The sequence below is a fragment of the Centroberyx gerrardi genome, chromosome 6 (assembly GCF_048128805.1).
Source record: "Centroberyx gerrardi isolate f3 chromosome 6, fCenGer3.hap1.cur.20231027, whole genome shotgun sequence".
Classification (NCBI taxonomy): Eukaryota; Metazoa; Chordata; class Actinopteri; order Beryciformes; family Berycidae; genus Centroberyx; species Centroberyx gerrardi.
This window is the reverse complement of record NC_136002.1, coordinates 24,485,563-24,509,408: the sequence shown is the minus strand read 5'-3', so window position 1 is coordinate 24,509,408 and position 23,846 is coordinate 24,485,563. Positions and strand designations below refer to the sequence as shown.

General features: G+C 46.2%; 1 protein-coding gene across 1 annotated transcript in view; it reads left to right on the top strand.

Annotated features, from left to right (window-relative positions):
• The window catches only part of robo2 (roundabout, axon guidance receptor, homolog 2 (Drosophila)), a 164,009-nt gene that overhangs the window by 84,889 nt on the left and 55,274 nt on the right, over nt 1-23,846 (top strand). Inside the window, exons 3-5 of the mRNA XM_071925348.2 lie at nt 19,493-19,650; nt 19,739-19,859; nt 20,540-20,682. Coding sequence (XP_071781449.1) covers nt 19,493-19,650; nt 19,739-19,859; nt 20,540-20,682 — 422 coding nt within the window. The remainder of the gene's footprint in view (nt 1-19,492; nt 19,651-19,738; nt 19,860-20,539; nt 20,683-23,846) is intronic.

Below are 23,846 nucleotides of genomic sequence, written 5' to 3'. Positions count from 1 at the left end.
GGTCCATGCATATTCTCATCAACCTTTACCTTGAGAATCACCTGATGGCAGGTAGAATGGCAACCTATTACCCTGAAACGGTTTTGTTTTCAGCGTGATAATGAAGAGGAGGAATGGGGTGCAGGCAGAGGACAGTGTGTTGGGTAACAATGGCTTGGGAGGGGCTGTGGTGCACTGGAGCGTACAGTAGGGCTTTGCAGGCCTGTATATTTCCCTGGAATTGGAGGGTGTGAAACACAAAACTGAAATGGCAGGCAGAGGCCAGTTAATGGGCCTGTCAACACAGCCAGCCTTGCTGCGAGTTTAGTGTTTTAGTATCATTTTATGCGTGTGCATGTGTGCGAATGTGTGTATTTCTGTCAATGTGTGCGGACATGTGTGCGCATACATGTGCGTGAGGGCCTGCTCCCTCATCACTCAAGTTGAATGGACGTCAGCCAGCAGTGAAATTACACTGTCTCTCCCTCAGTGGTGGACTGTCACTATTGAGATGGAGGGAGGGTGAGCGGTCTGGTCCCAAGGCACTTTTAGTGGAGGCCCATTTTGAAGCGTTTAAGGTTTGACACACACTGACACACTGTCAGAAGCACAATGACCTACAAACAGCCATACTCTCCATCAAAAAGGTATGGCAAAGTGAAGCCATAAGGCCACATACTCAAAGTCACACACCCATTAAATCAGGCAAGCAGTGGGTCTCTATTTCATCTAAACGCCTCTATTTGGCAGCGACTCAGAAACTAGCTGCTCGAATTCCAGTAAGCCAATCCATTTGATTGCCTGACACAGTGGGGACAATGCCTTTTGTAACTCAGACAATGTGACTATGAGTTTTTTGGAGTGAGGTGTTAGTATAAGGCAAGTCATATTCTTGAGCCTCTGGCAGACTCCACTGCCAAAAGGATTGTACATAATGTGAGCAAACCAATTCCAAACGACCAGCTCCCTGGTGTTGGTCTTGCAATAAGCTTGGAGAGAGCTTTGGAAAAACTTCTCTACTGTATGTGTCCATAGGACTCTGTATTGTTGGAAGCCTTAGATTGCAGAGATGTGATTCAGGGGATTAATCTTTCTGTTTGTGTGTGTGTGTGTGTGGGGGTGTGTGTGTGTGTGTGTGTGTGTTGGGGAGGTGGGGAGGGGGGTCTCATAATTCTCAAGGTTGATCTGAAGGACCCAGACAGACCTCGCTCTTCACAAGCTTATGATTATAAGGGTTGGTAATTAGAGATAATCTCCATACTTTCCTCTTGTTCTCTCTGCTGGCACACCCCATCGCTCTTTGTGTTCCCTACAAGCAGTGTATATAGCCCCTTTTTTCTCTTTCAAACACACACACACATACCCGCTCACACACTTACACGCGCATGTTTCTTTCCCCACCGTGGCATATAATATTCTTTCTGAAAGGCTTTTATGCCCGATATGGTGTACACCATTCATTTCAATGTGCACAGAAACAGACAGCAGGCTTAGAAAACAGCTGCAGACGCACAGCATGTTGTGGCTTTATGGTGATATTGCTCATGCACTCCCTAAAGCATCTCTTTGTCTGACGGCTAAGTGGAGTGAGGTTACAGTCTCTTATTTTATCAGGCTTTTACCACTCCTCCGCTTCCCCCTCTCTCCCATTAGAGGTCATCCTACGGCATCTCCCGCCGCTGCGCTTAAATGTTTAAAAGCCTTTTCCCCTCCAGCTTTACTGTTTGTTTACCTATTTATTATTTTACCATGCCTCTGATTTATACGGTCTGTTATAATATCACTCTATCTCTCCTTTTTTTTCTATCTTTATATCTGGCTTGTTTTTTTCCTGTGTTTGTGTCTGTTGATGAGCATAAGTGCCTAGGCAGGTGTTTGCCCTGGCATTTATACGAGACACTAACACATAGTCTACCATTGATCCTAACACACACCAGACCAAATGCGTCCACTGAGAATTGGAGGAAGCCACTTGTCCCTTAACACTATATCCTTCTTTATGTTTTCTCTTTTTGTTTATACAGTTATTGGATTCCTCAGGTCCCATTCTCAGCCTGCCTTATGATCCTCCTGTTTATACGAGGTCTGGTTGTCCTTGCAGATTTGGCCACTTTCATTTGTGGTTGCCCGTAAATGCTGCGCTGATTCACGGCTGGTAATTTAGCGTGTGGCCACGAGGGGAGTGGACAGGCCCTGGGTCCTGCTCATTAATAGTGGGGCTTTGACAGAGAGAGAGCGGAAAGTCCTCCAGGCTCCATTGATTCACTGTCTCCTTGCTGCATACTGATGCAAGCAGCCCTGCCTAATGCCCTGGTTCAACAACCTTCCTGGGTAGAAGGAGAGAGAGGGAGAGATAGGAGAAGAGGAATGTCTTGCTCTGACTGGTCCAGCTCAGAGAGCCGCCCCTACTGAGGAGGCCGCCACTTGCCTCTCCAGTTACACCACCATTCTCCAGAGAGGTGACTGCAATATATGCAAGGTCCATGTTTTGGTCTCTTTAGGTTTCAGCGGCTGTCTGTGAGTCTCAGTCATCTTGATGTCGTGTGTTTAGACAGGGGAGCTGAGAACAAAGCGGTGAGTATAGCAGGTGTCTGTTGCTCTCCCATGTAGTATTTCATTCCTCCGACTGGTACTGAGTCGCTAGTATGTGTGTAGGGGTCAGTCCTGATGAAGACTAATGGCTCATTAGCTTCAACTGAATCACTGTTGATGTTCAATGAAAACAGTCATGACCCTCGTGGCCCTTCCAGACACCCAGGGGCTCAGGGGCCTGAACCCTCAGGGGTTAAAGGTCAGCTAAAACAGTTAACAGAGCAAGAGCTGCACCTGACCTGACCCCACCATGACCTGAGAGGCAAAGACTGGGCGCCTCTTACAATCCCACCTAATCTGTCACTTCAGACCCCCCATCTTGGCACAACGCGCGCACACACACACACACACACACATACAAACACACATAAAAAGGTTGTGAACATTGCAGGAGGGTATAGTGAATCGCTGCTGTGAATCGCATGGGAGTGGGAAATGGAGGTTTGGGGATGTTGTGACAGAGATAGAGAGGGAGAGAAAGACTGTCATCCCTCTGGGGTGCGGTAGAAGGAGGATGTCAGAATCCTTCATTGCAGCAGAAGCAGCCCCATCACACATCTGATATCCTGTAGTCATTCCAAACATAGCTAAAGATGAAAAATAAAAAAAAAGGAATCCTCCAGTATGTGGTCCGCAATCATATAACCTTTTTTAATGTCATACAGAATACATTTCTGGTGTGATATTGCTAGATTATAGCAGCATTGACCAGTATGCATATTTATGGAGATATTTCAACAGATTATCGCAAATGGGGCTGAGAAACGTGTGCATATGTTCATTTTGAGGCCCCTCTCTTCTCAGACAAAGAGCCTGGTGCTGCCAGCCTTGTTGCACCCCTGTGCCCCAGTATGGTAGCTGTGTGTCTGGTTGGCCTGTGGGTCAGGGCTGCTGAGGCCCCGTCTCCTCTCCAGGGAGTCTGCTTCCTCTCACTCACCTCGTCCTCCTGCTGTTGCTGCCCTGTGGGACACCGAGCCACACAGAGCCCAGCTTGAGCCACTCTTGCTTGGCCCCGCTCCATTCCTTCCAACAACGCTAATTACATCTCAAATGGTAATAGATGAGGCCTCGTTAGCGGCTCTCACTCCCTTGAAAGATTCACAAACATACATCAGAGGGGCCCCTGATCGGTCTGAGCTCCCTCCTTCAAAGGCTGGACTTCACAGGGAGCTGGGGGCCTGATTCGCTAATTACTCCTGCAGTTCCACACCGCTGCCCTGTACACTGCCTGCACCGAGCAGACAGCTCTCCTCGCATCACCAGCACCGCTCTCAGACAGGCCTACCCTCATACCCAGGCCAAACTACACAGGCGTGTTAAATCTATAATTCAATAATCAAATTAGCTGCCTGTCTATTTTTGTCTCTCCGTAAGCCAGCTGCTAATTCAATGACATTGCAGAAATGAATATCAGAGGTTTCTCATAATCACTGCCAGTTTTAGCGTTCATATGAGGAACTGATTCATGTTAAAGAGAGAGAGACAAAGAAATATGGTCTCATTATAGTTCTGGGGAAAAAAATGCTGACATCCCAGCATTAAATATGTCATTAGTGCTTCCTCCAACCAAATTGGCCTAATTATGGCTAGAGTTCGTTATTGAATTATCTTACCACGAAGCATGTCATCTTTCTGCGCTCAATATTAGGAATATAAATGGAATTTTCTTCTGCAGAGATCCACTTAATGGGATGAGAATAGATCTGAAATTCCGACCGTGTTCACTCAACTGTGTCATCACTTTCTCTGATGTAGGTTTGTGTGTGTGTGTGTGTGTGTGTGTGTGCAGGTGTGTGTGCACATGCTTATGTGTTTGTCCTTCTGTTTTCTGAAAAAAAAGAAAAGATGGTTTACAGTATTTGACTGCGTTTTCATTTGTGTTATGTGTTTGTTACTTCCATGCATTTTTTGGCCCTCACCTGTTGAAAGCTGTTGGGCCAAATGATGCAACGGCATGAAGAGAAATTGCTCTTCAGGCTTGTTAAGCCTATGTGAATATAACATATTGACTGCTAATATATACCTCTATCAGGTTGTTTATTGGTTCAGAAGTGTGGCAGGGCTTTCTTCATTGTTTAAGTGATTTAATTCCACAGAATCCCATTAGATTTCATTATCATTTGTGTTGGAGGTTTATTTGCTGGCTGTTGTGAAGGAGATGGAGTCAACAGGAAGATTAGAGGCTGCTCTAATTGTGGTGTGGTTTACAGGGGGCCTGTTTGCCTGCATCGATCGGCTGCGAGAAATAATAATAAAATGGAAGTAAAGCGATGCAGGGAAGGAAGAGGCGGCAAGCGAGCGGGGCCTCGTTACTGAAGGAATGATGTATTGATCGCGTCTGACAGGGCGCTGTGGACCGATCGATCCTGATGGGCAAGAGGAGCCTGTTAGGAGATTCTCCTGGGTCGTCAGGGTCGCTCAGACAACAGGCACTGGGAGAGAAATTAACTCATCAAGGGAAGGGGTGGATGGAGAGATGGATGGATGGTTGAATAATCGAGAGCAAAAGGATGTATATGTTAGGGTTAGATACAAACTATATAGCAAGGTATCGTGAAGGTAAGGCACCACTTTAGGGGAAGTTTGTTTGTTTGCTCTGACACGTTCAGGAATGAACCTCCTACTCCTGTCCTGTTCCGGGCTGTGCCATGGGAAAACAAACCCTGCTGCTAATCGGATAAGCCTTTACATCTTCACCGGCATTACTGTATAGTAGATACACTTAGCATGGACATAGAGAGCCCTTCATCTTCAGCTGGCCCATTTTAAGTGATTGAGAGGGAGGCAAGAAGGGAAGAGGAATGCATTGCTACATAATGAATGAAGGTCAATTATGGCCAGCGTAAAGAAAAAAGCAATGTAGTTAAACAGGTGAGTAGCTTTAGAGAGTGACGGAGGAGAGAGAGGTGGAATGAGGGTAGAGATATTATCTGGCAGAGCCTCTCTGCTGTCCAGCATCCAACCCTTCTGACTTCCACAGACCCAGCATGCCTTTCTCCTTTCCCCCTGAGTGCACTAGCCCTGGCCTCGTCCGAGCTAATTGATAGCCTGTACGTTAATTTAAGCCAGACATGAGTGGTGGCTATTAATGTAGGTGGAATTTGCTGGCCTGACAGTGAAGTGAGGGCTCGTGGGAGAGTGATCTACAGCTTGAGGCACAGTCAAGAGGCAGACACTGGAGTGTTGTAGAGTAGAGCAGCCATTACAATTCAAGAAGGCATTCACTGTGAACTCAGAATGAAACCGTTTTCACAGTAAAATTACCTTTCCATAAATTGGTCTAGGACCCATTTCGAGTGCGTAGAGTAGAAATGCGAGCAAAGTTTTCCTCCTCAATTGCTTGGACAAAACTCATAGAGGATAATGATGAAGAGGGGTCAGTCTACAGTGACAAACAGCAGATTGGGCTTGTGTGTGCTGCATCTCCTCAGATCGATGGGTCCGCACGCGGTGGCAGCCCATTTGCATTTAGCCCCTGTAATTGCTGGCATTAATAGCATACACATTTACAAAGTGTTGTCAGCCATGAACTGATTATGGTAATCAGCAGATGAATTCTAAAAGGCACTTTTAAACTGCAATGTTTTTTTTCCTCAAACGAGTTGATCGACTTCAATCATCTGAGTGCTCCGGGGAAGTGCGGCCAGGAATTATCTGCGTTAATGGCGGGTTTTTAGGTGGGCACGGATGTCACACTCCGATGTGACAAACTGGATCCGCACGCGCTATTTATTTTAGAGTGTTTATCAATGGCGCAGCGCCGCAGGGTCATGTTGGTGTAAAACATGCAACAATTACCTGGCTTGATCGGGCTCCTGTGGAGAATGCTAAGTACTGGCTGTCACTAAGGCATGGTGGGGTCAGGGGTCCCTTTCCTCAGCAGAGTGCTCACATGTCACCACTCTGCTATTTAAACAGAGGCTCTTTGCCCCTTCTCCTCTTATCTCTCCCCTTTCTCTCCTCCCTCCATCTCTCCCCCTCTGCCCTCCTCCCCTCATGTATAATTCAGTGGCGGTCCAGGGAGCTGGGCCACTGTGTTTGGGTCACTGCTTCTCAAAGGCCGGACTGAGAAAGGCTATTTTGGCTCCGTTTCTCCCGCGAATACTAGCTGAAATGGCAATGCCTTCCTTTCCCATTGATCAAATAGGGTCCACTGGTTCATTAATGTAATATAAGTCACATACAAGAGAAATGGTTGACTTGTTTTAAGGATCATTATATTCTTTGAGTGCATACAGAGGAAGAAGAAGAAGAAGAAGAAGAAGAAGAAGGGAGGGGCGTGGGGAGGGGAGGACTCTGTGCTGAGATGGACGTAGAGCTATAGGAAGCAGTCATGCATGAGTAGAGCTCTTCTCTTCATTTAAAGACATCTTCTGGAGGAGGATGCTTTCGTGTGGCTTGTTATGCTTCCCCCACATTCAGACATGCTGTATGAAAATACAGCCCTCCATCCCTGCTATCATGGATTCAGTTATTCAGTTATTCATGGCTTGAGGCTGAATAATGGAAGATGGTGAAAAAACTCTTCACTCTGCTTCTCTCTGTGTCTGTCTGTCTGTTTCTCTGTCTCACTCCTCTTGACTAGATTGCTCTTTAGTTCTTGAGTATGGCCAGCATCCAGCATCGGCAAAGTCAATATTATTGGAAGGAAAGTCACTAAAATGACATTTGATATTCAATAATGCTAAATGCAAATTTAAATTGATCAGTTAATCTATACTGATCAAATAATTGCCTAAATCAATGTCACACAATCACATGCACGTATACGCACACACACTTTCTCTGTCTGTGTATGTCCGTAGAACGCGAAATCATATCATCTGTTTTTACACAATTCTCCAACCATACAGTATATTTGGAGAGAGCCTCAGCATCTTGACAGTGATCTGTGCCATCAAAGAGCCCAGAATGATGCGGCACATGAATACAGAAGCAGCTCTTTTGACGGCTGCAGCGGAGCAGAGGCATGCACAGCACGCCGGCTGCCTGAACGGCAGAGCGATTGCCACCACTCTGTTCTGCTCTTTTATGTGGCTGTGGGAGACGGAGGTGTTTGAAGACAGGGATAAGGCTGGTGTCGTGACGCTGTCAGCCGCCGCTCCGTTCTTCAGCTACAGTCGTTTGAAGCCAAGGAATCCAGCTCCGAGACGCGCCGAGCAGATTGCGTCAGGAAACAGCCGTAATCTTCATTTAATTACCCGCTATACAGAGCGAGACATTTCTCTTGCATCACCTGAGATCTAACTGCGTGATTACGGCTACAGAAAGATACACACATACAACACGTGATTCTCATTGTGCGGTGGGTTTGTCGATTATCATGGAAGGCTTTGCCTCTGTTTTTATGTATAGCATTATGAATTAGCCTTTGCCAAAACAGACACACAGTCATTTCACGCTCATTTATTTTGATTAAGCCTCCTATGGAGAACGCATTAACCCAGAATACATGATCATGGTAATCTATTCCCCCCATACTCCCTGATCTTCTGCATCTGCCTGCATGGCTGTGTGTGTCCAGCAGGGGGCAGACAACCAGGCAGGGATTCTTGTGGTAGGGGTTATCTATATGTGTAGGTCTAACTGAGAGAACTGATAAAACCGCGCACACTAATTGGGTTTTACAGCAACCACAGTCCCACAATGCTCTTTCATTACCCAGGGGACAGTGTGTCTGGTTGTTTCTGTGTTCAGACATACGGGGGGTTTGCAGCGTTTGTGTGTGTGTGTGTGTGTGTGTGGGTGTGGGTGTGTGTGCGTGTGTGTGTGCTTGCATCATGGGTATGTGTGTCAACCACCCCCACTGATCTGAGCATGTGATGACAGTGTGCAATCAGGGATTCCAGCGGAGGCAAAGGACGGCTCAAGTGGTGTCTCTGCAGCCGCGCTAAATGTCCCCCCACCCCCTCCCCAAACTACAGAGGTCCCTCCTAATGGCTCCCCAACGTCCTGCTTTCTGGGGTTAGACATGAAGATTTCAAATGTCATTGTATCACAGTGACCTTTCAAGGACCTGGAAGTAATCAAAAAAAAGGAATTGTTCCTTCTACCTTAAATGGCAAGTACAGTCACCTTTGATCCAAGCGTTGGATAGAATAGTATTCAGAATCAAACTGGTTTTAGGATGGTTCAAGGTCCACATTAAAAAGGGTTTATGTCATCAAGTCAGTAGTTATATTGTGTTTGATATTATTATTATTATTAGTAGTAGTTGTAATATTCATTTCACATGTATTAGATATTTTAAAATACATAATATGGCCTTTCCTCCATATAGATTATACTATGACCACTTTGTGCCTAGAAACCCGGAGCATCCCAGTCATTTTAGAGTAATAAAGCCTTGTTGTCCATTATCGGCTAGTGTGTGTTTACAGAAGAGGACTGCCTTTAATGTGCTCTGTGGTTGAGGTACACTGGTGAAAACCACTCTTCATTTTATCTTCTCCCTCTCTCCCTAGACAACACATTCAAAGCGTCAGTATCAAGCACTCTTGAGCATCATTCAAACCACACATGTGGCAGACCACAGCCATACCCCTTCCTATCTCCTATCTCCAGTAGTGCTGGCTCACTAGTCCTAACTTATTGAATTATTAGCTAATTGTTAGGTGAATCGGTATTGATTGTGTGTCGCTCAGTGGTAATGGTTTATAGCTGGCCACTAACTGGATTCTCCCACTGGCTGATATGAAGTCTAGGCACTGTAAAGATAAAGGACACTGTGTGGGAGGAAGTGAAAATGCTTGCACATGCACACACATGCTGTGTATACACACATATACGCTTACACAGACACACACATATGCACACACACAGCCTTTTCACTGCTGTGTCTTTGCTGCAGAATCCGTGCCCTGGAGAGCTGTGGGATCACTGTGTTGTGCTGCTGTTGAGCCGCTGTCTTGTCCTTGCTATGTAGGTCATCGGTGCCCTCCAACGATATCTTATCCCATCTGCAGTGCAGTCAATACTGTTGACAGAACTCCAAATAGCCTCGGATTAGAAGTTGCCTCATTAACTTTGTTCCTTTGCCTAAATGATTAACCTCACAGAGAAGAAGCGTCCCCAGCCTACAGAGATATATTGGACAAGCTGTAGTACCAACATGGTATGGAACACCGCTGTTTAATCTGCCTTTCTGATGTGCTGCCTGAGAAAATTAGGGGAGGGGAAAAAAAAACAACCCAGGAGGAGAGGGAGAGAGAGAGTTAGGAGTCAAGAGTGGAGGGAAAGAGAAAGAAAGGGTGTGTGTGTGTGTGTGTGTGTGGTGGTGAGGGACGGGGGGCGGGGGGGGGGTAGGGAGGGGAGGATGCAGGCAGAACAGGGATGGTTTAGACACAGCGCTCTGCACTGATCCTGAGCATGGCAGCCAGTGGGGTGTTTCAGATTGTTTTGCATTTGCATGATAATATGAGCATGGGGTGGCTCTCTCTCTCTCTCTCTCTCTCTCTCTCTCTCTCTCTCTCTCTCTCTCACACACACACACACACACACCAGGGGTTATTACATATGGAATGAAGATTCCAGCAGGCCAGATTACCTGGTTGGGTGTCCTGGGGTTTTACACCACGGCCTGAAATGAATGAGACTCCCCCCATCAGCACACAGGTTACATAAGCCTGGTGTACAGGTATATATCCAGCTGCACTGCGGCAGTAAGCTGATTACAGGTGGAACTAACACAATTACCCCATTGTAATACAATTAACACGAATTGGATTGTGCAATAAGCGACCGGATTGTCAGGTGGATTCTACTCAAGATCTAGAGCTCCGCCACAGACTCATGCCAGAGAAGCTGCAGCTTCCATAAAGCATTTACCAGCTCCACTAGGATAGCTGATGACAAAGCACCTCGGCACAGACCCTAAACTCTTTGTCATTGCATGTAAATACACAAATATGTGAATCCGCTGGACTCACAATACATCCCGTGTGTGTGTTGCCTTGTAGGATATTCTGGATATGAACAACGTAGGGTATATGAGCGTAATTCCAGTCCTCTGAGAGAAGAGTAGAGTGATCAGTTTGTCATTAGTGCTGTTGGTGCACTGCTCTGCCTCGTGCTGGGCAACTGCTCTCTATACGAGCGCACAACCTGCAACCTACAACCTGCCAGAGCCTGCAGCACAGACACATGCTGTTTTGATTTGTGTGTGTATGTGTGTGTGGTACTTAGGTGAGCCTAATGTAGCAGTGATTTGCTGAGCAGGCAGTAGCGCTGCCACAATTTATTCCAAGTATTTAGATGTTATGTGCAGCATTCAAACACGCTTCGACAGACACACATAAAGTATATAGCACATCTACGGGACGACGGCGGTGCTGGTTGAACGGAGAGAATTTTCAGACCCGCCTAAATTCCTCCGTCCTCTCAAACATATGCAGCACACACATATACACACATGGGGCATGGCGACAGAGAGAAAAAAACTATCCCTGTCCATGGGTGAGGCTGTTGTAAAGGTCATCTCCGTATCCAGTTTAATTTTCGCTCTTCCTCAACAGTTAAGATCTATAAAGTGATCAATAAATCTCTTTAAATGTCTCTGCATCTGAGCTGCATGTGATTTAACACCCCACCTCTGCTGCTCCCTGCTTGCTGTCCCCCACACGGGACCCTCCGCCTTTTCCCTCTGCACGCAAAGCCACTCTAACCCCCGCCCAGCAAACGGTCAGACCTTTACATGTGATGGATATCAGAACCGGTTCAAAGTCCACTGCGAGGTTCTGATCCAGAGCCAGCGGATGATTCTCGGTATGGAAAATGTGTCACCTGTGATCTACAGTGAGGAACAAAGTGTCCTTAGGTGTGGGATTCTTCCTTTCAGGCAGTATTGATTGAAGGGAAGATGATCTGAGGAGGCCATTAGGAGGATTGAGGAGGGGGGAAGAGGCAGGGAAGGACTGTGATGAACACCTCTCTAATCATTATGCCACGTACAGCCCTGCCTACAGCATCAGCCTCACACACACACACACACACACACACGCATACACTGACAGGCAGCCAGGCAATAAAGTAGATTACTTTAGAATTTACAACAACAGCGTGTGAGATCGGTGTGCCGTTGGGTTTCTTTGGATGCTTGTTTGTGCCCATTTGCAGCCGCCATGTTGCAGGGCTGCCTCTGCATCTGCACCACTACACACATGACTGCACACCACTGAAGGGTGGGGCTCTGTCACAATGAGCACAAGGAGACACAAACACACACACACACACAAACACACACAGGATTTTTATGATGTCTCCCAGTATCTGCTTGGTCCAGGCACGCAGATTGGTGTCTAGGGAACGACACTGAGTACAGTAAACTGGGCTATCTACAGCTGTTGTAAACACCCCCCTTTCCTCCTCCTGCTTGTCCCGCAGTTCAGTGTGGAACACTCCTGCACTCGGGGCTCATCAGAGCAGGCTAGATAAAAGCCGCTCAACTCCAGCCGAGAGCTTAATTAAAACGGGGCTGCCATCGCGGAGTGACACCTTTTACAAGCTCCAAACGGCTCTCAGCTCGCCGTTACTGCCAATCCAATTATAGGCCCAAACAATAAAATAGACACGGAAGGAGCTGCCGCAAATAGGCTGGCGTAAAGGAAAAGAGGGGGAAGCTATTAAAGATTATATAAAGATTCACACAGAGTCGACTCTGCAGAACTAGGCTGCAGGGGGTTTCATTTTCACCAGAGATGTCCGTATAAGTATGCCACACCGGATAAGCAACTGAGCTTGTGTGTGTGTGTGTGTTTGAGTATGTGTGTGTTTGTGTATGTGTGTGTGTGTGTGTGCATGTCTCACAGGGAATCCAGCCCTGTGCTCTCAGCCTGGACACAGTTCAGCAGCATCCTGGGGATTATCTTTCCCTGTGGAAGGTCACTTCCTCAATGTCATTAGGCCAGAGCTCACACAAATATACTGGAGACACACACACACACACACACACACACACACACACACATATATATTTAAAACCCCCAGCATTTCTGACGTTTATACAGATCCATTATAAACAAACACATTTCTGCCCTCGAGGCTTCTACCATTATTCCCATTTTCCAGGGAGATATTCTTCTGGTGTTTCACTAGTCAGTGTGGAGCACAGCTGGACCTGTGTCACTTAATATCTCTTACACTTGAGCAGCTACAGGAGAAAACTCTGTGGGGGGCTTATATGTATTAACTATGACACCGCAGGTGAGAGAGAGATGGCGAGGACGAAGAATAATGAGATATTAAGACGTTGTTTGAGGTGGTGTAAGAATAGAACAAGGAGAGGGCAGACGAAAAATAAGAAATCTTTTCTGCAAGTATAGAAAATGAAGTTTATACTCAGGAGGGGAGAGTCAAGTTGTATTTCTTCCATTTCTTATTCTTTGACTCCCGGCTTCCCCCTAAACATAATATAAGGTTGAGCCCTGCATTAGAGTCTAGTCGTTTGGTAACTCATACCGAAGAGTCAGAGTTAATGAGAGGCCCAAGCGTTTGAGCCCACTTCCAACGTGTCAGCCAGTGCTGATTCAAAGTGACATGTCTGCCTGAGTCTCCCCAAACCAGGAGGCCCAGAGACCGCTAGAGTTAAATTTACATCCTGAGCAAACAGGAAAGCCTTAAAACCAAGAGGGCCGGCACTAACCATGGCCAACTTGTTTCACAGTGCTCTGTTCTTGATAAGAATCAATATTTCCAGTCACAGTAAGATACAGAGAGAGCAGCTTTTCCAGCTGTTTAAAGGAGCATGCTATCAATATTTCCAAGTGTTCCAACTCAAACCTTGCTATTCACTTCTCAACATGCCTACTCAGCCGCTCTCTTGCCTGGCACTAGTACACTCCTAATCATATAACTCCAGCGGCGTCCATGCCATATTTTCTCAGGCAGGTTTAGATGGGACTGATATGACAGGAGAACAGTTTCTTAGAGAGAAGACATTAACAGGAGACATTTGCCTCTCTGCCTGAGTGCACTTCTTTCTCTCCTCTTCTTCTCCTCTTCTCCCCTCTTCCTTTCCCATTGCAGTAAGCAGACCCACCTGCTCCATCAGGATGCCTCACTGCCTCTGTCTGTGTGCTGGAATTGGCAGGAAATCAATCCAGCTCTCGTCTGCGACCCCTCCCCCCTTCCCCACCACCACCACCACTCCTTCCCTCACTTTTTACTCCCCCTTCCGGCTGTAAAGTGTCCATTCAGGGCTGAGCATGAGCATCAGCACAACACCATGCCTTATCAGAGCAGGCACAAAGACCCATGGGCACATTGTTCGTCAGTATCAGCCAGTTCCAGTTTCACCACACACTAGATCTGCCAAGCCCCCCACACACATTCATGGCCATAAACAAGACAGCAGAATGAAAACTGGAGTGGCCACCAAAATAATTTTTGGGCAAAATGCATCTTTAATTGTAGCGCCGGTTAATTACAGAGTGCTATGAGAAAGAAAAAGATAGAAAGGAGGATGCAGTGCATCGTTATTTATTATGCAAATGTATTCCATTTTAGACACAATTAAGTGATTAGAAAGCTGTCGCTCTCTGCTCTCTTTCTTCTCCTTGTCCTTACTTGTCTTTTTCTTTGCTTTTCAGCATATTACTGTAATGAAGCCATTACTTCTCCAAGTGAATTTTAATGAGTTTTTAACTAACATTTTAATGAGCTATACATTACCATAAAGCATGGATTAGGCTAAATTGAATTGTGTGTGTGTGTGTGTGTGTGTGCGTGCGTGCGTGTGTGTGTGTGTGTGTGTGTGTGTTTGTATTTGCATTGGGAAGGGGTGTAAAGGAAAGAGGTTCATTAAGAGTTAATTATATTGTTTCACAGGAGCAGCACCACAGTTTTTCCTGCTTTGGCCAGTAGAATCCCCTACTGTGGACTTACTGTCATTACTGTGATGCCCGGGGGCTCGTTAGGCCAAATTAGGGGTGCTGTTTGAAAAATGAGCTTTGAACGGGGCTGCTGTTTAAATAAGGATGTTTGTTTAGGCCTATCTACATAATCAGGGGTACAAGCACAGCATGAGGCACGAGTGTGATGGAATGTGCAACCTTCCTTTACCCTCGCCCCCATCTATTCAACACCCTTGTACTCCTCACCACTTATTAAGTCTGACCTTCATCAAGTATCCTCTCATCATCCCCCTGTTGTGTTGTGTCTTGCCTCTGTTTGCTCTGCCGTCACGCCAGAGCACACACTCTCTCTCTCTCTTTCATTCCCTCCAAGGCTCTATTAAAGATGCACATATCACATGATATCACCACCTGTGATTCCCTTCCACTATGGTATCACTGCCGACCATATGATTCTCTTTACCTTCACTCTTTTCCATATTTCCTGGTTCTTATCTGTGGAGGTGACAGCGTTATTTACAATCCCCTGGCTCAGGATTTGCAGATAGGGAGAATGGTGGTGGAGATCGTATCAGGCTTGGCCACGGTGTGTGGAGGATGATAGGATGATGCGTGTATGTGGCTTCATCCGCAGAGCTACAGAGACCGAGAGCGAGGGAGGATGCAGAGAGAGCACTGACAAGGCAATGAAGGGGTTGAGTAGAGGGGGCGAGATGCAACGAGTGGGGCAGCGCCGCTGGATTGGAAAAATTTGATGAACTGAGAAGCGGAGAGAGAGAGAGAAAATGAAAGAGAAGAGAAAGAGAACTGCCTCTGATGGCGGTGAGGGAGAGAATGAGACAGACTGAGAGAGATGGTGATGAGCTGTGCTAATGATGAGAGCCTCTCCTCGGTCCTCAGAGGAGGCACAGCCTTGGGCACCGCCAGCCGGCCATATTTTTGCAGCTGTTTCTCTGATCTGACCTGCGACCCTGCACTGGAGGAATATAGGGGATATGCGGGAACCTGCTGCCTGCCTGCCTGCTGTGGGGGTAATTTCTGCATCTGGATGGGGGGCAGAGGTTAGCTGTGGCCAGTGGGAGGGCAAATGAGCCGGTCAGGGCTAGAGAAAAAGCTTGCATCCAGACAAATGGAGCCCATCTCCCTTCATAGTATACTATTATATACCATATATTATCCGTCTTCTGCCTTCAGCGTCAGCAGTAATACAAAACATCAATGACAGCACACAGAGTGGGTTTGGTATATTTTGTCAAGTGACATATATATTGTCTCTCTTCTCTAAGGGTGAGATTGGAAATGGCGGTATTGTAATAGCACTCTGCCGGATGAAGCGCAAAAAGCACTCGAATGAAATGATATTATAGCTGGAAGCTAGCTCTCCACAGCTCTTTTCAGTGTGTGTGTGTGTGTGTGTGTGTGTGTGTGCATGGTTTATTTTCTAATCAGAGTGTGGATAGAAGGCAGTGGGTCTGGGTGGTGTGGTATGGCCCCGGGCTTCTAGCGGCTGTAATCTCTCTCTGTGTTTCTTAGCCCTGACCCAGGAGAATATCTATGAAGGCATGGAGAGCCTTTTTCCGCAGTAAATAGGGGGAAAATGTAATAATAAACACATAAACACACACAATCATTCACATTTTCAGTATTACAAAAAGATACCATGCCCCGCAGCTTTTAAGAACGCCTCGCAGTTTATCGGGTTTGTGTGTAGGTGTGTGTGTGTGCGCGTGGAGTATGTGTCTGTCAAATTGTTGTGAATGTCATAAAGCAGAGGAGAAAAAAAAAAAAAAATAGGTTTTAGACATCAGTCTGCAGTATTGTGACAGCAAGCGCAACCTTAGTGAACCAAAGGTAGGTACATTCCTGTAGGTGAATGTGTTTGTCAGCACTTATCTCAGCACGCAAGCTGGACGCCTCAGTCAAGGCTCCCCACTAATCTTACCGACAAGCAGTGTCACCCTCCAGTGAGTAATATCCTGGGTGGGAGAAGAGGGCGCACTGTACAAAATATCTCTCCTCACCCTGTCCTTGCCCCTGCTCACGACTCACCTCTGTGCTGTGTTGTGCTGTCATGTAACTGTGTCATGGGCTGATTTTCAGGGGGTGCTGAGTCTATCTCAGGTGAGGACACACACGGAGGTAACGTCTCCCTAATGACTGCTGGCACAGGCCTCCCCCCGCCAGTGTAGGACAATCTGCTTTACAAAGTAGACTGTGTGTGTGTGCCTACTCTGTGTTTTCATTTTGGCAAGGGCTTCCACTCTCAAGCCCTCGGCTGTTTCGCAGGGCAAGTTGCAACCCGACTCCTTCCCCTTTAAGTTTGAGATGTTGGCACGCTGCCAACTGACAGAGCTGCAAATGTGCCATGCTTTGCCCCCTGCCTGATGCTCCTTCATTCAAATCAGCTCCCTCCTCTGATAGTTGAGAAATAAATAAATAAAATACGGGAAAGGCAAAGGCAGATTAATATTTTTCAGATATGGGTTCTTTTTAGCCTGCAGCCGGACTGACAGATGTAGCGCTTGCCGACAGAGCGGTGTGAATGTAAAAATATATAAATATTAATAAGCAGTAAGCAAGGCGGCAGAGTTTGGGGCCTGCTGGAACTCCATGGGAGGTGAGATGTTTTCAGAGGAAGAGGAGCTGAGTGTTTCAGGGGGATAGAAATGCAATTACCTTACGTCTGTCTGCTGATACGGGCTTGAATGCCTACAGGGCCTCGGAGTTAGAGCCAGAGTTCAGTTTCTGACAGTGAATACCCAGACTCACTCAATTATACACACATACCAGATGCACCTCACATAGATTAACAGAGAATACGGCAATGTAGTGATTCAAATGCAAAACGCATTTACACGTCTTTCGGCCTTCAACATAGTTCTGCCCATGGATGTACCTGTGTTTTGAGGTAACCATGGAAGAAATACATGTTAATACTGAAATGAAGCAAGGCAAATGGTTAATTGAGTTGATAAAGACGTAAATCCTAGGTCGATGAGCTTGATGACAATGGCCCAGCAGTTAGGATTAGATAATGTCCTAAAGTGTGTTTGGATTGACCTCTCCCCTCATCTACTTAGTAAATGTATCTGTTGAAAGTGTTGTCTTGGTATTAGCAAGCCCTGAACCAACACACAGGGCATAATCCCTTCGCCAGTAATGTGTCATCTGTTTGTTTGCTTGTAGCTGTTTGTAACCCAGTGTTTATCCTGTCCTCAACAAGTGTGTGTGTGTTTTATTCGCTAGAGCGTGTGGCTACTCTTTGTATTTGTTCAGGTTTAAGCGGTTAGGATGCATTTACTGTGACTTACTGTGCAGTATTACAATATGATCAGACAGCATGGCAAAAGCATCAAAATGGCACACCTTAATATGTGTGTTTCTGTTGTCATCGTTCTGTTTCAAAGGAAATTGGTTCTGACAAAATCCCATGGGTGCTATCACCAATGAATGGAAAGGAGCAATTAAATCCAGCGCAGTCATGAAAACAACAGGCTGTGTACGGTCCAAACCAGGCTATGATTTTAGACAGCAGGAGATCTGTTTGTAATGCAAATACAGAGAGCCCAGTGGTGGTGGCAGTTATGCCCATCCTGACCAGGGGTCCACCACTCTGGAGCTGGCTAATTACCTTAGCTCTTTAGATTAGAGGGCAGCCCTGCTCCTCTCTCTCTCTCTCTCTCTCTCTCTCTCTCTCTCTGTCTTTGCCACTCTCCTCTAGCTCTCTTTTGTATTCCCTCTCGTTTCCCCTGTGTAAAGGTTTCATTTGAATTCGTGTCACACAAAAGTCCCACTCTGTACCCCCTTGCATCCCCAGGATAATTGGGTTGAAAGCTTCCTCTCTTCCCAACCCCCCCCCACCATCCCCTTGGTCTAAATAAATAAATAAGCGGACAATGGCTGTGCGGCTTTCTGTAGAGAGGGCGAAAGGAGCGAGAGTGGAGATGAGAGCAGCCTGGAGCGCAGGGACCTGTTATCCCCTCTATAATCCAGGCCCCCTCTCCCATTCTCCCCAGTGCCACGTGGAATTTACATAAGGACCTGTGGTGCTGCCCTTAATTTAGCCCTCCTCAAACATCTTCAAACATCTTCAAACATCCTCCAACAAGCTCACACTCTGCTTTCATCCATCAGAGGAATCACGTGTCCTTTTGCCGCTGTGCGGATGGACACACCGCTGAAACTGAAATTCCTAAAGTGGCATTGCATGGATTTGTTTTACTGTAGATCAAATGGAGAAGGATCTGTTTGAGTGCACACTGCATGAGCCAATGAGCCAGAGTGACCCCCAGTTTGTAGGTTTTAAACCCCACATGAGGTGTATTTTTTTTTTGTCTGGACCAGATCTCTCTCCATCTGCGCTCATTGATTTGAAGGCTTTATGCTGCCTGCATCAGGCTCTGAATGCTGAATCTACTGAAGGTTCAGTTTCCGACAGTTTAGTTGTGTGTGTGTGTGTATGTGTGGGTGTGGGTGTGGGTTTGGGTGTGGGTGCGTGCGTATGCCTTCGTGTTTGCATTTGCATGTTTGCGTGTGTGTTTTTGTGTGTGACAGCAGCTCTCCCTGTTTGATAATGAGCTGGCGTTGTGTGTTTCACTGAACACTATGCAGGGTGAGAGGCTATCTTTGTGATGAAAGGCCTACCTGAGGGTGATTAGATACAAGGCCACAGTTGTTTAGCAGACCACCCACTGGTTTTGTGTGTGTGTGTGTGTGTTTGTGTGTGTGTGCATACCAGCAGAGCTAAGCAGTGTTGCACCCCCGTGAGCTCTCACATGTGAATGACACCAAGCTTCAGGGCATTCTGTCTCTGTTTGTTCTGCTACCTCCAGAGGGACCTCCATTAGCTCCAATTAGCTTCCACTTGTGCTAGCCTAGTCAGATGACACACATCCCATTTAAATAGCCGGGACAAATACCGCATACATTCACATTAGGTTATATACAACAGTTAAACCATTAGAAGAAATTTTGAAATGGTGGTTCAGACTTTCAAACATGTATATTTTGCAGTACGATGCAAGGTTTGTATATATACCCTCCCTGAACCTGTCCCTCCTTCTCTCCCTCAGTGCTGCGGGATGACTTCAGACAAAACCCTACAGACGTGGTGGTGGCAGCGGGAGAGCCGGCCATCCTCGAGTGTGTTCCTCCCAGAGGCCATCCTGAACCCACCATTTACTGGAAGAAGGACAAAGTGCGCATCGACGACAAGGATGACAGGATCACTGTGAGTACCAGTACTGTCGATCAGGATGAATCACTGTGAAGGTGTAGGACGTCTGTGTGTATTTAATGGAGAATGTTTTTCCCCTCAGATTCGAGGAGGGAAGCTGATGATCTCCAACACGAGGAAGAGCGATGCCGGCATGTACATCTGTGTGGGCACCAACATGGTGGGAGAGAGGGACAGCGAGACAGCACAAGTCACAGTGTTTGGTAAGCTCTAAGAAAATGCCTTTATTCATTGGTGCTGGTTATTGTACACTTTCTGTTGAAATAAAAAAGAAAAAAAAAGAAAATGCCTAACCACCACATGGCTACTAGAGTGTAAGTACAAGTAAAGTAACATGCATAACATATCATGACGTGCCTTTATCCAAAGCCACCGTACAGCACTGTACAGCATATTTTAATGTATATTAAAATTCAAATATACATTTTTAGCGTGTGTGGTCCCAGTGGGAACTGAACCCCTACTGCTGGCGGTGTTATTGCCACACGCTACCCGTTGAGCTACACAGGACGAGGAATACATTTACATCATTTGACATTTTAGGCATTTAGCTGACGGTGTTATCCAGAGACAGTGAGTAGAACAGTAGAATTAGCTTCAATTCCTATATCACCAAAAATGACAAGCAACCAAAAATAAGGAGTGCAAATGCCAGGTCCTTAGTGCCCTTGCAATATTCCTGTGGCCATAGAATGATCATAAGAGCAAATGCTAAGACATAGAAAATAAATATATTTTAGAGAGCAAGTGGAGTGAGTAGAGAGGGGGAATCATTAAGTGCGAAGAGGGCGATGTGAGAAATACAAACATGTATATTCATATATTCATGCATTTACATAAAACTCTGAATTACATACATCTACCCTCCATGCCTGTCCTGCAGAGCGGCCCACCTTCCTACGAAGGCCCATCAACCAGGTGGTCCTGGAGGAGGAGACGGTGGAGTTCCGCTGCCAGGTGCAGGGAGACCCCCAGCCCAACGTACGCTGGAGGAAAGATGACGTCGATGTCCCTCGTGGGAGGTATGTACCGCTACTAAAGTATCAAGAATATCTGATGATCCTTTTTGACCCCTTTACCCTCCTCATTTTTTCTTGGGAGAAGTTTTCTTTTTAAGACTACTATGATATATGTGCAAGAAATAGAGTGGCTAAGTGTGTGTGTGTGTTTATGTGTTTGTGCACGTTTGCAGGCATGCCTATGTGCATCTGTGTGTGTGGTACTGATGTGGCAGGCTGTACTCAATGCAGAGGAGCTGTGGAGGAATCGTTGTCAGTCTGAGCGTCTGGTTCAAGCTGATGATAACTCACACTGCCAGCTCTCACCTTGCCTGTCTGCCAGGGGGCATTAAATAGCCCTATTAGGCTGTTCACAACACACATTACACATTCTCCCTGACCCTGCTCCACCTGGGTGCCACGGCAGACAGCTCAGACAGACACAACAGAGGTAGAGAGTATCTGATGGAATTCAGGGGAAGGGGTTCGCATGAAGACAAACAGATATGGAGCCAGACAATTAAAACTGACGGGACTGGCAAGTGGGCACGGATAGATTCAGAAAGGCTGAAAGGCAGACGTTGAGAAAGACGGAAAAAAACAGGCAGATTGCGAGGCAGACAGGTAGAGACAGCAGAGGAGAGAATGACAAGAGATACAAAGAGACAGAGTGTAGCAGCTGACGTGACCCCGAAGTGTCTGTCTGTACAGGTGCAGCTGTTCAGGTGAGTTTTTGGCACAGGCGCCTCAGAAAAACCTGCAAGATAATGACTCCCTCCCGTACGCATTAACCCCATTCAGTCTACGTACCCTCACTGACGTGACACACGCAAGCAAGCACGCACACTTGCACAAACAAAGACTGAAAACGAAAAAGCAATAAAAGTCTGTAATTTATAGAGGCAGGCTAGCACGCTGCCAGCTAGTCTATCTCGCTTCCTGTAAAAAACGACTGACTCTGATGATATAGTGATAGCGTTCTTGTCGGGTCCTGCGTGTTGGCCTTTTGCTGCTGTTGCTTCACTGTGACTCACTGGAGTAGCAGTCAACAGCGGCGTCATTGTCAGGACTGGACTTCAAAGAGGCCAGCGCTCTGTCCCCAGCCAGCAGCCCAGTCACACACTGCTTGGATCACCTCATGAAACATACACACAGCGGACCTGACATCTCTCAAGGCTAGCCGCAGAGCCGAGCGTGGGCGCGTTGTTTGTATCTGATAAGGATTTGGTTCACTGGGCAGTGGGGCTTGAGCGCTGTGCCAAACCAAACACATAAAAGTAGCTCACTCAAGTCTTTGATATAGGGAGCTGGCTCTGGAAATGAGTTCATTTTTTTTTGTATACTAATTAACAGACTTGTGATTATAATAGAGGAGGATGACTCTCATGTGCCTGCGTCCTTGCTCGCTGTACCATCCCTTTGAAGTACAATCTTATTTGGTTGTGAAGAAAGAAATGAACACGGGGGAAACAGAAACAGCCAAATTATTAAATGATAAATATCACAGTGTTTATAATTACAATGCGAGGGCTTTTGTTTTCTGCGCTATCTTTATTTCCCCAATTTTTCTTTGAAGCAGACAGCATGCATGAAGACTGCAATATTCTAATTCTGACATTTTCCGCTGTCTTTGTTGCGTGCCGAAGTCAAGACTTCTAATATTGTTAAGTGAGGATCTGTTCCTACTTTCTCCGCTGCTTATCGCCAGTTAATAAACATCAAACAGAGTTTCTCTCTGACTGACAGAGGAATTGGACAAAATCCCACATAAGAATACTTTCCAGTTTGATAACTGGCGAGTACTCTGCAAAAAAAAAAAAAAAATTAAAACAGCTATTGTACCACAACCAGTGTGACACTACACTGTGAGCTTCTGCAGCTGTATCAGTAGTGGTCTTCACCACAGGGGAAAAGAATGAAAGACCACCAAAGATCAAGCACTTCTATGTGCAGTGGGGAGGGGTCTTTGTTTGCTCTTTATCTGAAAAGGTTACACTGTCCTTATTACTATGATAAGCTGTAGAAAGAGAGAGACTTAGTGAGACCCCCCCACCCCCCCCACCCCCCCCCCCCCTTCCTTACCATCAAATTGTTTCTACTTGTCTTTGCTGCCCCCCATTCCCCCTGCTTTGTGTGTGCTTGTGTCTATCCATGTGTGTGTGTCTGTGTGTGTGCAACTTTCATACTAGGAAGAAGGGTAATGGAGCCTCAGCTGAGTAAACAGGTCTTTAATGTGCTCGGTGGCCCTAGCAGCCTCCCAGGCAAACACACACACACACACACACACACACACACACACATACTGGCACATAGACATAAACCGTGCCAGGATGGCACTGGCATCAGCCTCTGTGGAGTAGAACAGGAGATAGAGACAGAAAAGGAGTGGTTTCAATTAGAGGACAAAGACAATGGTGGTGCACTTTTGCCTCAGTGTGGGTGTTACTGGGACTGTAAAAAATGTCTATCAAACCAGCTCATCTAATTTAAGTCATGCAGCTGATTTAGTCGTTGGAATTTACAGGCTTTGGTTTTGCGATGTAATAAATCAAAATATCAAATCAAACACATATTTTTCAGTATACATTATGATTAGAAATTTCTACAAATGTCCAACTTTATTTTCTTTCATTAACTCAAGGATATTAGTTTTGAAGTTAATTTTACCGACATATCTCTTATATTTTTTGTGTTGTATTCATTCACTAACTGAAAACATTAAAATTACAACGTGGCACATGCCAGAGTAAATAGGTGGAAATGGTAAATTAAATGGTAAGCGTTAACAGAGATTTATGTATATTCAAAATAGCCGTATTAATTGACTGTAAACTGAGACATTTTTTTTTAGCGTGAGGGAAACAGTGTCTGTATAACAGTCTGTGGAGCATCTCTGCAGAATCACGGGGAAAGCGCAGAATTGCCTCTCCCACATCAGAGAGCCAGGAGGGGAGTACTAGAGAGCCCCGGGTCTCCAGAAGGAAGAGATTCAGCCATAGTCTGTAAATCCCAGTGAAAAGACTTGGCCAGTGTGTGTTATCTCCCACTGCCAACCAGCTCTGTGTGTGGCCCAAATCTTTCTGTCTTGTGGTCTCCCTCTCCCTCTTTCTTTGCTCCGGCCCCTCGTGCCCTCTTCACTGCCTTATCAGAGCCCCTGTGCTCCAGCAGTCCATCTGTATGCAGGCCCTCTGT